The sequence below is a fragment of the Falco cherrug genome, chromosome 5 (assembly GCF_023634085.1).
Source record: "Falco cherrug isolate bFalChe1 chromosome 5, bFalChe1.pri, whole genome shotgun sequence".
Taxonomy (NCBI): domain Eukaryota; kingdom Metazoa; phylum Chordata; class Aves; order Falconiformes; family Falconidae; genus Falco; species Falco cherrug.
Genome location: NC_073701.1, coordinates 52032823 through 52047139, shown reverse-complemented (window position 1 = coordinate 52047139; position 14317 = coordinate 52032823). Strand labels below are relative to the sequence as shown.

Here is a 14317-nt window from a genome sequence, read left to right as displayed (position 1 = left end):
TATCAAATCAGCCATCACAGCTTTTTAATTTTCTTATTGACGCTTTTGTCATAGAGGCAATGGACCAAATGCTTTCCTTGTGTCCCCAGAGCTGACCCCTTCAGGTCTTGGTTAAATAAACTGGCAGTGAAGGTGGGGAAGCTTTTGAGTGCCGTCCCAGCTCAGCCACCGAAGGATGGTTATTTCAGTGTTTGAGACTTGCACCCTATCTCTTTTCATGCCTATCTGTTCACTTAAAGAAACAAACAAATTACGTTGTATCGCTAAAGGATGCAATGCCTACGCCCTAGAGGCACAATTATTAAGTTATGGTAGGATAAAATACCAATGTTGCCCAGGAAGATACTCCCATGTTCCAGTGTAATGGGAGTGTTGAAAAGTAGTGTCTTTTTCCATAGACCGTTAAGGGGTTACAAGACAGATGACAAACCTGATGTTTGCCTTTTACCTCAGAGCCACCAACAGGTCGTCAGTCTTCTCCACCCTATTCCAAGTGACCTTTCTGTTACAATCTCCTCATTCATGATACCGTTCCCTGTGAGCCACCTATTGCAAGAGAAAATAAGTAAATATGAAATGTGGCTTTTTTTCTTCTAAAGGTGTACTTATCTCATATTTATTTTCTCAGTCTCTCATGCTGTTTATGAGGCCTTGAGTCTGCATGCATTGAAGTAACTTGAGGTCATCTGTTCTAATTTTCCCAATAAAACCACAAATACGCTGCAAGTGACAACAGCAACAGCCGCTCTCATCCAACTGCTCCCATCTAACACGTTTTTGTAGAAATGCATCAAATTAGCAGCCCCAGGGAGCAAGTGGGTGTAAATCAGCACGGACCCCTTCGCTTTGGCAGGGAGGAGATTCTGATGTGATTGCCCCAGGGATCTGAGGAGGCAGATCCGTGGTGCTCCTCTCTGGGAATCTCCCACACCCCTCAAGGACGAGGGTCTGGAGTCCATGGAGGAGGTAGGGGCTGCGTCCTTCTGGCCCTCCCAAGGGGGAATGGCGGAGGAATCCCTGGGGTGTCTCGTGTGCCTCTCCCCACGTCAGGCGTCCCTGCTGCCCAGTGCCAAGAGCCCGCGGGTGGAAGCTGCGTGGCTCTGCGGGGGCCTCCGCAAGGGCCAGTGCCATGGCAGGCAGCAAAAGCGACACTGAGGGAATATAAAATTTCTCCACCTTGATCCTTCTTCTCCATTGAGACTGACAAGACCTTACCTTTCGTATGTTCACTTACAGTTTTCTAACCCTCTCCTCTACCCTTACCTGGGTAAGAACAGCATTTTTATTGTGGCCATTTCTTATTTACACCAATAGTACTTACTTGTCTGTTTGCTGTGTTCTCGAAAGTGTTGCAGTGATGACTATATTTACATTACAGAATTACAGAAAAGAGGTGTTTTTCTTCCCCTAAAAGGTCACAGTGTGGTTGGGCTCTGTGGTGTATCTAGCTGAAAGGAAAACAGACCTTCAACTGTAAGCCTTGCCCTTCACTTCCTACCTGGCTGCAGTCCGTGAGCGGTACAGAAGTTGCAGTCTGTGCTTGCAGGAGCAGAGTAAGCTCTGTGTTGCAGAAGCTGTGCATGTGCCCGGCTTGAAAACCCCACTCCTAACCTGCAGGGAGGTGGGAGAGCATTTTCTTTCTCCTGGTGGGGATTCAAGCACTGCGTAGGTGGTGTTGACACATAGTCTCTCCCCAGAAGGGTGTCTTGGGGGAAGCGCAGGCATTGCACCACGGGACAGATCCCTCTGCCTCCAGGAGTACATGAGGTTTTACCAAGCGCCAAGGATTCTTAATGAGACGGGGCTGCCGAGTTCCCTTTGAGAAGTTTAATTTAAAAGCTGTTATGTTTTACCACCAGCATTTTTTCAGATTAGCAGGCAGAAACAAAACTTGAGCCTAAAAAGGGGCAGCAAGTATCTTCTCTGGCGCGCTTAAGAGCTGCCTCCTTAGGTTATTGCTCCTAGGTATTTTAAAGTTACAAAGCAAACACATAGGTCAGTCAGCAACTCGGTTTTGCTGTCAGCACACACAGACCTGCTCTGCACTATTTATCACAGCTTCAAGGAAACATTTTTTGCAGGAGGTCATATTAAACTACCACCAGCGCCTCCCCATTAGGCACTCCCCTGTGATTTGTCTTGGCTGCTGGGGCCACCAGCCAGCATGGGGCCAAGCTGCAGGTGCTGCTGGAGGGGTGGCAGGTTCAAGAGAAAAAAACACCAGGGCAGCCCTCGGTGGAGCTCTCAAGGGATTTGAGTGCAAATGTCAGAGTGTCCCACTGAGAGTTGACCTGAGATAGGTTTTGTTCTTGGTTGAGAACAGGGGCACTGCTTTTTGCTGGAAGTTTATTTGCTGTTTAGACTATTTTAGCTCAAAACTTTGTTTTAAGTTGGGCCATTGCAGTGCATGTGGATATTTTTGTATCATTTGAAACTAAAAAAAAAAAAATGCCCACGGAACCAATTAGAAATAGCTTATTTCACTTTTTATATATATATATATATATATATATATATATATATATATGTAAGCAAGTTTTCATGTATGTCTCACTGTTGTCTTTCCTACAGTGAAAATTACCTTAGACTTAGGCATGTGCTGTCTTGAATTGGGATGCATTCCTAAATCAGGCCTCCAAAGGATTAATCTGGAATAATGGGATCATTAGGATTTGGTTCAAAGCACTGTTTTAACTCAAGAATGTTTCATTCCATACTCTTTTGTTTGCAGATAAATCACTTGTTGTTCAAGAAGGCTGTTGTTAAGCAATGATTTTTGTGAATGAATTGCCTGTTCCCCAGAACACTTACCTTACTGTCTTTTCCATAGACAATGTGCAGTCAGATCTGCTTCACAAGTACCAGAGCAAAGATGACATCCTCATCCTGACCGTGCGCTTGGCTGTGATCGTTGCGGTGATACTCACGGTGCCAGTGCTGTTTTTCACTGTGAGTAAAATGTTCCACACAGTCTGGGAGTTGGTAATGGCTGTACACAGCACACTTCTTCAAAACACAGTCCAGCAGTTACTGAGACAGTGAAGTTGCAGATACAAAAAGAGCTTCAGCTTGGATCAGTCTTTTCCCACACCAGACTTCCCCTAACTTCTGGAGAAGTTCTCCCTGAAGAAAATAAATGAATCACTTTTGGTCTTAAATCTGTTTTCAATTGAATCCACAAGGGCCCTTTCTTACTTCACATTACTTCACTGGAGCAGGCTCAAAGGTGAAGTTCATTTTTAAGTGCAGAAGGATCCCAAAAGGCATATTAGAAAGAGAGGAATATCCTGCTGCAGAGGCATGTGTACCTACAGTTTGAAATACCAAATTAATTTTAAGGATTATTTCAAAGGACATTACATGAGAGACCCCAAAAATTCTGACGGATCTATGCAGCACTTGTCACATGAAGGACCAGTTAAAATAATCATGGGAACCTTTGAATTGGCTTATAGACTATTTCTGACAGAGATCTCTCTCTCTTCCTACAGGTGCGTTCATCATTATTTGAGCTGGCTAGAAAAACAAAATTTGACTTATGCCGTCATGTTTTGGTTACTTTTGTTCTTTTGGTTATCATCAACCTGTTAGTCATTTTTATCCCAACCATGAAGGACATTTTCGGTGTTGTAGGTACAGTATCCTGGTTTTGTACTGCTAATAAAAGGCTGTTGCTAATCAGCAACATTATAATTAGCTGTTGCTGACAGCTAACAAAAATCTTTTATTTGAATTTTGCAGGGGTCACTTCTGCCAATATGCTGATTTTCATTCTTCCATCATCTTTGTACTTAAAAATTACACAGCAGGATGGATCGAAGTTGACTCAGAGGATTTGGGTATGCATTCTTTTACATCAATGCAACGCTTTCATCTTGTCATTCCTTATAATCTGCTAGAGGCAAAGCGTACCTAATCTGAACGTATGTGTGAGCTTCTTTACGTTACTTTCCCTCCCTGCCTCAGTCAGTTGGCAGCCGTGCTTGCCCTTCTCCTTCGCAAACCCCAGGGGTCTCCCAGCAGAGGGGCCATACCACACAGGGCACCCCATGTTCTGGTGGGCCGTTCTTTGCGGGGTGAGGGGCTCTCCCACCAGCTGGCAGGCGGCAGCTCTGGAAGCAGCTGCAGCTGTCAGCAGGGCCTCCAGCCCACTTCAGTCAACCTTCCAGCCCAGCAAGCTTTCTCCATTTCAGTGTGTCGATCCAGAAAGTGTGCAAACCGCTCCATTTGCGGTATTCCTTGTGGTTTTAATGGATCTGAACCAGACTTAGGGTGCTGCCACCAGAAGAAGCCAGCTGAAATGTTAGCCCTTTGGCATGCATGAGTAGATGGGAATGGGCCTTGGAAAGGTTTCCTATGAGCCCCAGAAAGAGCTGCAGCTGAAAAGACACAGCATTCCTGTGTATTCCCAGTCTAACAGAGCGTGCACTGGAAGCATCGTAAGGTCAGACCTTCCTGCACTCAGCAGACCAGCAGGAAACCCGTGTTTCACTTCTGGTTTCATCTGCAGACCCCAAATCGAAAGGGCTAAAATTCAGTGACACATATCCGATGGGAAGAGTATACTTATTTCCATGAGGCTTTGTAAAGGGCAGAGCTGATTGGGTCCTAAAAACAGACTCACTTAATCCTCTTTAGAGATGATCGGTGTTTAAGAAGTGAATTGAAAGGAGAAAAAAAATGGTTTTGGTGTTCAACTAATTATTAATGACACTAATCTGTTTAATTATCTGTGGGTCTTGTCTTTACCAGAAGTGCTATCCCATTTTAGCTGATAACTTTGATACATCACCTTGTAAATCTCCTTAAGAGGAGAAGTTAACATACTTGAATTAATTGTCTTTTCTTTTTATTCATTAATTTTCTCTCTACTTTTTGTTCCAGGCTTCTCTTTTCTTGGCACTGGGGATAATGTTTTCCCTAGTGAGCATTCCTTTGGTCATCTATGACTGGGTACAATCAGGAGGCAGTGCCGAAGGCCACTGAAGTTCACCTCCTTCTGAAAAGACACCCCCGTTTGCTACACACCAAAATCGCAACCATCGGTTCTGTTATCTATTCCGCCTTTTGTGAGTTTACTCAAATCAAATCCAAATAATGATTATCCAGTACTAAAAATACTGTTATGGGTGTATTTTCTTGCAGAAACAGACCCATTTTGCCAACAGGCATATCACTCTGTCCCCCAACACCAAGTTATCAGATCAGCTCTGTGTTGTCCGTGAGACTATATAGAGCATTGCTCATAGGAATTCATCACAATTGATTTGTTTCCCCTCTTCCACCCATGAATTGTATTGTTCCATTATTATCCTTAGCCCTTCAACTATAAGCTCTGCTCCTTTAGGGCAGCAGCTCCTGTTGTTATCAATCCCAACTGGAGTGATGTCAGTTCACACCCTTCCCCCCCATCTTTTAGCCAGAACTCTGCTCTCCAATTGTACGTATCTGGTTTGTTGGTTTGTTTGTTTGTTCTGTTGCTGTTTTGTGCACCATTTGCTTCACTGGGTTAAGTGCAGCATTCTGGATATGGACACGAAAAGCACCATAAGAACGCAAATGAGCATTATATAAGTGTAGGTCCTAAATCTGGTGCTTCTTTCTGATGTTTTGGTGAGGGAGCCAGCCCCAGGGCTTGGCCCTTTTGTAGCTTTGGGGAACAGACCTCTGCGTGTGTGTGTCTTTGTGACGGGGTGCAGGGAGGGCAAGGATGGCCACCACCAGCAGCCACCGTTCCCCAGGCACACTTCAGTTGGAGCCTGACCAGAGCTAGACTTGATCCCAACCCATAAGTACCTGAGCCTGAAGAGAAGCAGATGCTCCAAGATTTCCACAGGAAGTCTGCATTTTATTCAGCATTAAACTGTTTACTAATGCCCCACCTGCCTCAGACAAAAAAACAAGCCCCAGTTTTATCAAAACCTACGCATTTAGTCATACCTCATGCCTTTTCCATTCTGGGATTCATTTGTACATACCTTGCAGAGACTGGCTTCTCTCTCGTGTCTTATCCTTCTCCCACTGAAGTCAGCGGGAGCAGGATTTGACTCGCCCTGCCAAACTACTGGATTTCTAATGGAATGTCAATCTATAACATTTCTTTAAGCAAACAAAAACACTTTTTTATATTTAATACGTTTCGTTACATTTCTCATCGATCCTCCATAACAAAGGCATTCAGTTACTATTAGCAGAAACACTGTAACTTGCATCTGTTGTCCTCAAAATAAGCATTTGCCTAATGCCTTATAGCTGGTGTAGAGAACTACTTGTAGAGACTCAAATGCTAAGCAGGTGATCGTTAACCATCCTGGGCAGACATCTTCTATTAGTGCACTGCCAGCAGCATAAACATGTTCACTTTGTGTCATTCACCACGTGAGCTAAAAAGTGTCTCAAAATATGAACCCAGCTCCCAGTGAAAGAACTGGTGTCTAAAGGGAGCCCCGCTTCACGCCCAAGGGCTGAGCGGTGCCCTCAGTATGCTCGAGCCATACTTGTCAGTATGCAGTGACCCTCTTGTTCCCAGTAGCTGGTTCATTGCCGACTCCCATTGTAACTGTGGAAGGAGACTGTCATCAGCTGTGGGGAACCTGCCATTGCAGCTTCCTCTTTTTAAGGTTAGGAATGGAGGATTTGGGATCTTGGGATTTCTGTGAGCTATTGAATTGCCTCAGTTGCCTTTGCCTTGTCCTACACGGCTTGAAGTCACTGAGAGTTGAGATCACAGAGCACTTCTCTGGCCCTTGAAAGTTGGTTTCTAAGGGTAACGTCCAGAGAGGTTAGGTTGGGGCCTTTCTTGGAATTTGGGCATCGAGATGCAGACCATTCATGCTGCAGAAACTAAGCCTACTAAACCCAGACTTCTAGATCTGTACCTCAGCCTCGGCAGTGAGCTACCCGGCTCTGCCAGTACTCCACTGTGATCCACAAAAGGCAGAGCTGACTACCGCAGGCTGCCCAAGTCCTCAGAGTAGCCCAGCAGCAAGAACAAAACTGGAAGCCTCCTTCCTCTGGGCAAAGTGACCTGCTAGACTGCAGAGCAGGTTCCCTTATTCTGATTTCCTCCTGGCCCCTCAGACCTTTCCTCACAGGCTCCCAGCAAGGTCTCCGGTGCAATGTCCTTCCTCCCAAGCACCGCGCAGCCAAGCACTTAACACACAAACCACTGAGCTACCCAAGGCTAAGGTCACTGTGGTTTCCTGCAGCTGGTCTCAAACTCTTGCCTGTGATGGTGCAGGTCACCAGTTCTCTCTGCACTGTCTCTTTATGAGACTGATCCCTGCCCTTATTCACAGATATACCATAGCCCAGATGTTTGTCAGGCTCTGGAGAGAAGAACCTATGCTTGGTTCCTATCTCCTCACTCCCTGGTCAGCAGGAGCCCAGCATCTCACTCCGTTTTCTGACTCAGCTTGCTAGGGTCACATTTCAGGTTTTGAGGTGCCTTATAATCTCTCTGGATCTTATCCTAAAACACTTAACTCAGACCTGAGAATGCTGTACAGTGTTATCCTCAAGATGTTCCAGGACCCTCCTGCTTTCCTGCCCCCTTTATCCTTCTACTACTGATTTATGAGCAGTGCAGCTCTGTGCATTGGGGGGTTGTGAGAGAGGAGATCCTGGGAGCGACTTTCAGGTACCCGGGTGTGCGATAGAGGTCTGATCTGCTGCACAAGGTCCCAGCAAGGTCACAACTGTGACATCTCCCTCCCACCCACCACCATCCCCAAATAGCGTGTAGTCTCCTGTTTAAAATACCAACCATTGAGTTTTGGTACCCAGCTTCCTTCAGCTTGAAGGGCTGTTGGGTGACTGATTGCTCCTTGCATCTTCCCAAATCTCCTCCATCACTACTCCTCTCCTTCCTCTTTGCTATTCTGCCACCTTCTTTTTCCCAGTTTATTTGTATACTGGAGTTTTACTGGATAAATAGGGAGAAGAATGAGCTGGGTGTGTGCATAGAGTGAAATTAACCTGAGGTACTGGACCATCAAAGCGTATCTTAGATACTGAAAAATAGATACCCAAAATATTGAGTCTTTAAACAGACTTTGTTTCTGGGTCTCTGGAAAAAAAAGAGAAAAAAAAAAAGAAAGGAAAAAAAAGAGGGAATTTTGCTTAGACTGATTTATTGGCATCATATTTATAGATATTTATGGAAAGGAATCATGTGTTTATTGATGTCTGTGGTAATGAACGTGAAATAACGTGCTTTTTGTTTTCTCATCAGGTTTATACATTCTTAACAGAATGCAATAGACCCTGCTGTAACTGTCAACATCAGTGATGGATGACAATATTTGTATGAGGTTATCTGTAAAATGTACTGCTGTTATTCAGTTCATTTGGAATAGTGAACTTGTAGCCAACAATGTACGAGTCCCACATTTTAGCTAGGATTTTAAGAGCACAGTGAAATGCTGTAGGAGTTTCTCTGTTGTTAAATTAATAGGATCCAGAGTACCGTATCTACTTAGTAGGTGGTAGCATGCTTTCTTTTCATAGAGAGTTTATCACTATTGTGAGCACTGCAAATGTCATAGACTGGATGCAAAATCGCTCTGAATAACTACAACAAATTACTTTAAAATTCTCATTTGCATTATAGCAACAGTTGTGTGGTGAGGGACAAGGAAGGACTAATTAGAAGCAGGGGTTCCTAATAAGATTGTAGGAGTTAATCCTACACTTAAAAGATGGCCTTACTGCTTCTCCTAGTCCACAGCACATTGCAAAGAAAATAGTCATGAGCTTAAAGCGCCCTTACAGTTGCAGAATACAGATGCCCTTCTCTGTCCAATGGCAAATATGCCTAGTAAGTAAAACACAGTCAATTGTTATTTGGGAACAGTATCTCCGGAGCAATGACCTCTCTGGGTGATACTTACTTCTGGTCAGAGGGCCAATGTCAAATCCATGCACTGGCACAGACCTTTTGCAGGGCTGACACGGACTGAGTGGTGGTGCCTGGCCCGTGTGCAGGCCCAGGGCAGAACAGCCAGTCTCATCCTGTGAGGTCAGGGATAGGGGTGCCCGTCTGCTCGCGAGGGCTGCCTTCCTGAGCCACATACCCACCCACAGCTTGTGCTCCACTTGCAATAGGTCACACGTGCAAATGCAGGTCGGGTGATACATGGGTTGTGTCTGTACATCTGCCTTACAGTGCATAAGCACCACAGCTCGCTTTGATATTATTAACAGTAACGATTAATGGTATCTCTAGCTTATCTTTAAATGAATAAGTTTCTTTGCTTGAACCTTACATTAAGGCTAAAAAGCATCTTGGTCAAAACAAAACTCTTTCCATGTGGTGGTATCCCACCTCCAGTCCTACTGTCCCACCCCAGTGCCTATAGGAGAAAGGCACAGCAGAATGTACTCAGCTCCATCAGCAGCTCCACAAGATGGCTTTATCGCCTGGCACCAGGGTGCTTTCTTAAACAATTCCCCAGAGCCCTTGCTGTCAGGAAAATCCTTATTTCCTGTAACTTACACAAAGAATGTTTTATTTGTATCTAATGTAAGGATTTCTGTAACAAACTGTGAAAAAAAAAAAAAAAAGATAATGAATTAATAAAAAGTACAGGGCTGGAAAGGTCTAGAATTCACAAATTGTACACATACCTATGTTTCTGAAGACAAATCTATGCAGTTGTGTTGTATTGTAGGAAATTTCATTTTTATGTACATATATATATTGTAAATAAATAGGATGCTGTATATTTTTGCAGTTGTTTATCCCCTATGATATAGAAGTGTTGAGATAGGCTCTGCATATTAAGAATAATTTTAATAGAAATATAAATACTTTCGCTTCTGACTTAGCAAAATGTTATCCTTTCCTTTCTCCCAAGAGTCCACAAGTTAAAGCCTAAACTTGAAAATATTATTGCATCACTAATGTAACAAGAAAAAGAGAAAGAAAAGGCTCAGTGAAATTGCTAGGATTAATTCCAGTGCATGACTCCCTGTTTTCTCAACCGCAGGTTAGCCAGTCTTCCTGCTGGGTAAAATACCTTCCCTATAAAGGGCCCCTTTGGTACCCAGGAACCTCCTGCCTCAGCTGAGGCCAGGTGGTAGTAAAGTGCTGAGAAGGCTTTATGGAGAAACCAGACCAAACTGCAGCCAGCAATTTGACCCAGCATTATACCATGTTGTGTCCAGGCATGTATTTACCCAACTAGTCCAAACGGCAGTCAGGGCAGGACTTCTGCATTTCCATTTTCAGCAACCAGAAACACCTGTAGTTCAGGAAAAAAGTACTAAAAGCCAGGGGCGGGCAGCAACCAGAGCAATTTCTACCACTTCGAGCCTGCTCCCTTCCTGCAGAGTCCTGTGTCTACTCCTCCACTGCAGACCCAGGTACGCTGCTATCATACAACCAAAACACTAGCACCTGAGGCTGACAAGAGCACCCCCAGCCCGGGACTGCTTACACATCCCACCCTAGAATGGGCAGAGGCCAGTATTTTGGTTGCGGGATAGCTGCGTGTCTAGGGGTGAGGATGATGGGAGGGGAGGGTTGTGTATGTCCTGCGAGTGCCTCCATCAAGAGCCTTGCATAGACTTTCTCGCTGGTAAAGCACGGAAACATGTTTTTTTCAGGATTGCTGAAAAACGGAGGTTGAGAAATGCATCTAAAAATAATTGTATTTTTTTCCATGTTTACTTTATGGTCTTGGATGAAAATGAAACTTGAAATAATGTTTGCTTTCACCGTGAGTATAAATTTGAGGAAAAAACCTATATGCAGTCATATTCTACAGAGCTTTTCAAATTAATACAAGTGTACATTTTGTTTTCACTGTTAAAGCCAACAAAATATAAACTGTAAAAGGTATTTTTCCACAAGACTTGAACTTTAACTTGTTTCTAGAAACCTGTTTTTAGTGTCCCAAGGTATGTTAAGGGTCATCCAGGTCCAGTATAAACAATACTGTTTGAATGATGTACGCTTGATATGAGCTCGTCTTTAATATATTGTTGAAGTGAGTCATTTTGCTCCTGCTAACATCACCATACTTTGTGCTGCTCATATCCAAGTAAAAGAAGCAGTTTTTCAGTTTCTGTGTGTAAATAAAAAAAAAAATGTATTAAGTTCTATAATCTCTCTGTTACCTCTATAGTTTTTAAACATTAAAATTGTGATCTAAACATGTTGGTGCTATACTCATTCTTTGAAAGGGATGACTATATATTATTATAATGCCTTAAACAGCACGTGCTCCCCACTCTCAGGCAAGTATTTTCACTGAACTCATGGCACGCAGCTCTTGCAAAGCCAAACACATTAGATTCAGTGCAGTATATAGAGCAGAACATCAGTAGATGGCTATGGAGCATTAATGTAGTTCCCAATACAGTTTTAGAGGGATCTGAAGCCAGAGTGTATGGTCACCACAGATGGGTTGCTGAAGATGACAGCCCTTCCCAAGCCCAGTGCTTGTTTCTACCTGCTCCTTGAAGACTGTCCCGAGGGCTTGCCAGTGTCTGTTTCTGGGTCAAGTCAGGCAGTTTAGATTTGAGGGCTGCTGTTACAGTTAGGTTTGAGTTCAGCTGACAGACTGGTGTCTGGAGTGACTAAACTGCTGCCAGACTGTCTCTGCTATGGAAGCAGAAGCTGTTAGCAGGTGGATGAGGATACCCCAGCCAGTAATGTCTTAAGCATTCCCAGCTAGACCTACCAAACTGCCTCTGTCAAAGCCTTAGAGGGTATAGAAAGTGCCTTTGACCACTAATTTTGCTAGCGCTTAGACTGTAGTGACCACTTACAAAAAGACCTCTTGGCTAGAGTCCTAGCCACACAATTGAAGAGCTTACTTGACTGAACAGGATGAGTACAGCCACAACCTCTGTGGCATAGCTCCCTGGGCCCCTCTGCAGAAGTTACGGGAGGATTTACATATCAGAGGATCCTTGGCAGCCTTTGCCTGGTCCCCAAGCCCAGGGAAATGCCTCAAAGCCATAATTCTGCGAGCACAGAGGCACAAGCTTCTGCGCTGACCGGTCTAATAGCCTCTGCTGTTCGGCATACAAGTTGCACCCACTTCTTTACCCAGCCAAGCTTAACCATCTCATAGCCATACCTTAAGACATAGGAACATGGGTTGTGAAGCAGAGGAAGAAAGAGGAGAAGATATAGTTCTTTTTTTCCTTGCTTGTAGAGACAATAATAAACATCTGTCACGTTCTGCAGTGCAGTCTGACAGCTTCACCTGAAGCTCACCTAAAACCACAGAGACAGGAAAAAATACCAACCTCCTTTCCAGCCACACTTCTGCCCTTGGCTTGGCATGGTCTTGTATCCCCAAAGTCAGACAGATCTCTTGTTCATCCGACCAGTACCTACTTGGAGGTGGAAAAAAATAATAATTACTATTTCCTAAGGCAAGAGATGCAGCTGTCTGAAGGAAGAGATTGCCCCATATGGTTCAGATGCAGCCTTAGTTTGACCCGAATTCATGCAAAACTGCAGTTAAGTCTTCAAGGTGAAGCTCAAATTCAGGCCACTGTTAAGATGTTTCGTTCCCCACTACACCAAGAGCTGGAAGTAAGCACTCACACCAGCTTTACGAAGTGTGGAGATGGTAGGAGCAGGGACAAGTGATAAGTCCATTTCCAAGCCTTTCTAACCATAAGCCACAAACTGAACATAGGCTTTGCTTCTTACACCCTGTTCTCAGACCCACGCAGGACAGAAGCACCGTTTGCTTTGCAGGCGGTTGTGTTAGCAATCTCTGGCTGAAATACTGACTTCTTAAGGTCCCAGTGTGGTTAGAAGTTTTCAGGCAGCCTGGCATCTGTGTTTTGCAAGTATTAAGTGCCATGCATTTCTCTTTCACCTTACAGTTATGGAAAATTGAGACTCTTAAAGCTGTTGGTGTTACACTGCTAAATGCCGTGGTGCTGGCAAGGGACGATGCTGCTGGCTTAGTGTGCCTCAGCCACCCCATGATGGCTCTCAACTTGAAAAACATCAGGTTATTAGGATTCTTGGAAAAAGGTGTAGTTTGGCTGAGGCTTAGGCAATAGGGCTAGGAAAGTAAATTGTGACAGGCCAGAGTGGCATAGGCCAGCCCTGTCCAAGAGCCGATCTGCACAGCAAAGCCACCTTGTGAGGCTGATGGTGGTGCCTGGCCCACGGCCACCCTCTTTGAGATCCCTGTGCTATGGGCCCCCGGAGGCGGCTGCCCTGGGAAAATGGAGGGAAACGTCATTAACAGGAGTGAGAAGACAAGAAGACATCCCCTCCTTGGAAATGCCTGTCATGGCTTAACCCTAGCTGGCAACAAAGTACCGCTTAGCTGCTCGCTTGCCCCTCCCCACCCTCAGGCGGTGGGATAGGGAGGAGAATAGGATAAAGGTAAAACCTGGGGTTTGACATAAGAGCAGTTTAATAATTGAAATAAAGTCAAATATAATAACAACAACATCGGTAATGGTATCATTGTTGTTGTTCTTGCAATAGTAAAAAAGAGAAAGAGGAATAAAAACAAGTGATGCATAGTGCAGTTGCTCACCACCCGCTGACTGATGCCCAGCCAGTCCCCAGGCAGCCACTGGTGGCTCCTGGCCAACTCCTCCCAGTTTATATACTGAGCACGACGTTCCGTGGTATGGAATACCCCTTTGGCTAGTTCAGGTCAGCTGTCCTGACTTTGCTCCCTCCCCAGCTTCTTGGGCACCTCCTCACTGGCAGAGCATGGGAAACTTGAAAAACCCTTGACTTAGGGTAAGCACTGCTTAGCAACAACTAAAACATCAGTGTGTTACCAGCATTGTCCTCATACTAAATCCAAAACACAGCACTGTACCAGCTGCTAGGAAGAAAATTAACTCTATCCCAGCTGAAACTGGGACAATGCCACCTGGCTTAAATCTCAGGTCCTTTTCCCAGAGGTAGCCAGATCCCCCTCCTCTTGCCTGCTACATGCCCTTGAGAGAGTGTTTGCCCAGAGGTCAGCAAACCTTAAGCATTGTCCTCTTGCCAGTTATGAGAAGCTGGTGAAATTCACCTAGTTTTTGGTAGCAATCATTACTTCAGACTACACCCTTCGAATGTACCAGGCACTGATTGTGTCCACGACATGCTCCCATGAGCTCTTCCTTCCTGGTCACCTTTTGGGACTCATGCTCGGGTAAGTTCCCAAAAGTGAGTCTTTCCAAACCCCATTGTTTTCCCAGCAGTGCTCACTACACATAAGCCTTGCAACAGCTGGACCATCCCCATTGCTGCCTGTTGCAGACCTACCCCATAGCCCAGGCAAAGCTGCCAGCTCCCCTCACCTCACTTAGGAGGGGTTTGCCCAACCAT

General features: G+C 44.8%; 1 protein-coding gene across 3 annotated transcripts in view; it reads left to right on the top strand.

Moving 5' to 3' along the window:
* SLC38A1 (solute carrier family 38 member 1) overlaps positions 1-11159 on the top strand; it is a 42077-nt gene extending 30918 nt beyond the window's left edge. For 2 of the 3 annotated variants that reach the window (XM_005444017.4, XM_027812306.2), the window contains 4 exons: positions 2831-2949; positions 3492-3633; positions 3742-3839; positions 4885-11159. In XM_005444017.4, the coding sequence (XP_005444074.1) occupies positions 2831-2949; positions 3492-3633; positions 3742-3839; positions 4885-4986 (461 nt within the window). In that variant the 3' untranslated portion in view covers positions 4987-11159. The remainder of the gene's footprint in view (positions 1-2830; positions 2950-3491; positions 3634-3741; positions 3840-4884) is intronic. The other variant, XR_003562112.2, reaches the window with a different exon arrangement.
* The last annotated feature ends 3158 nt before the right edge of the window (positions 11160-14317 follow it).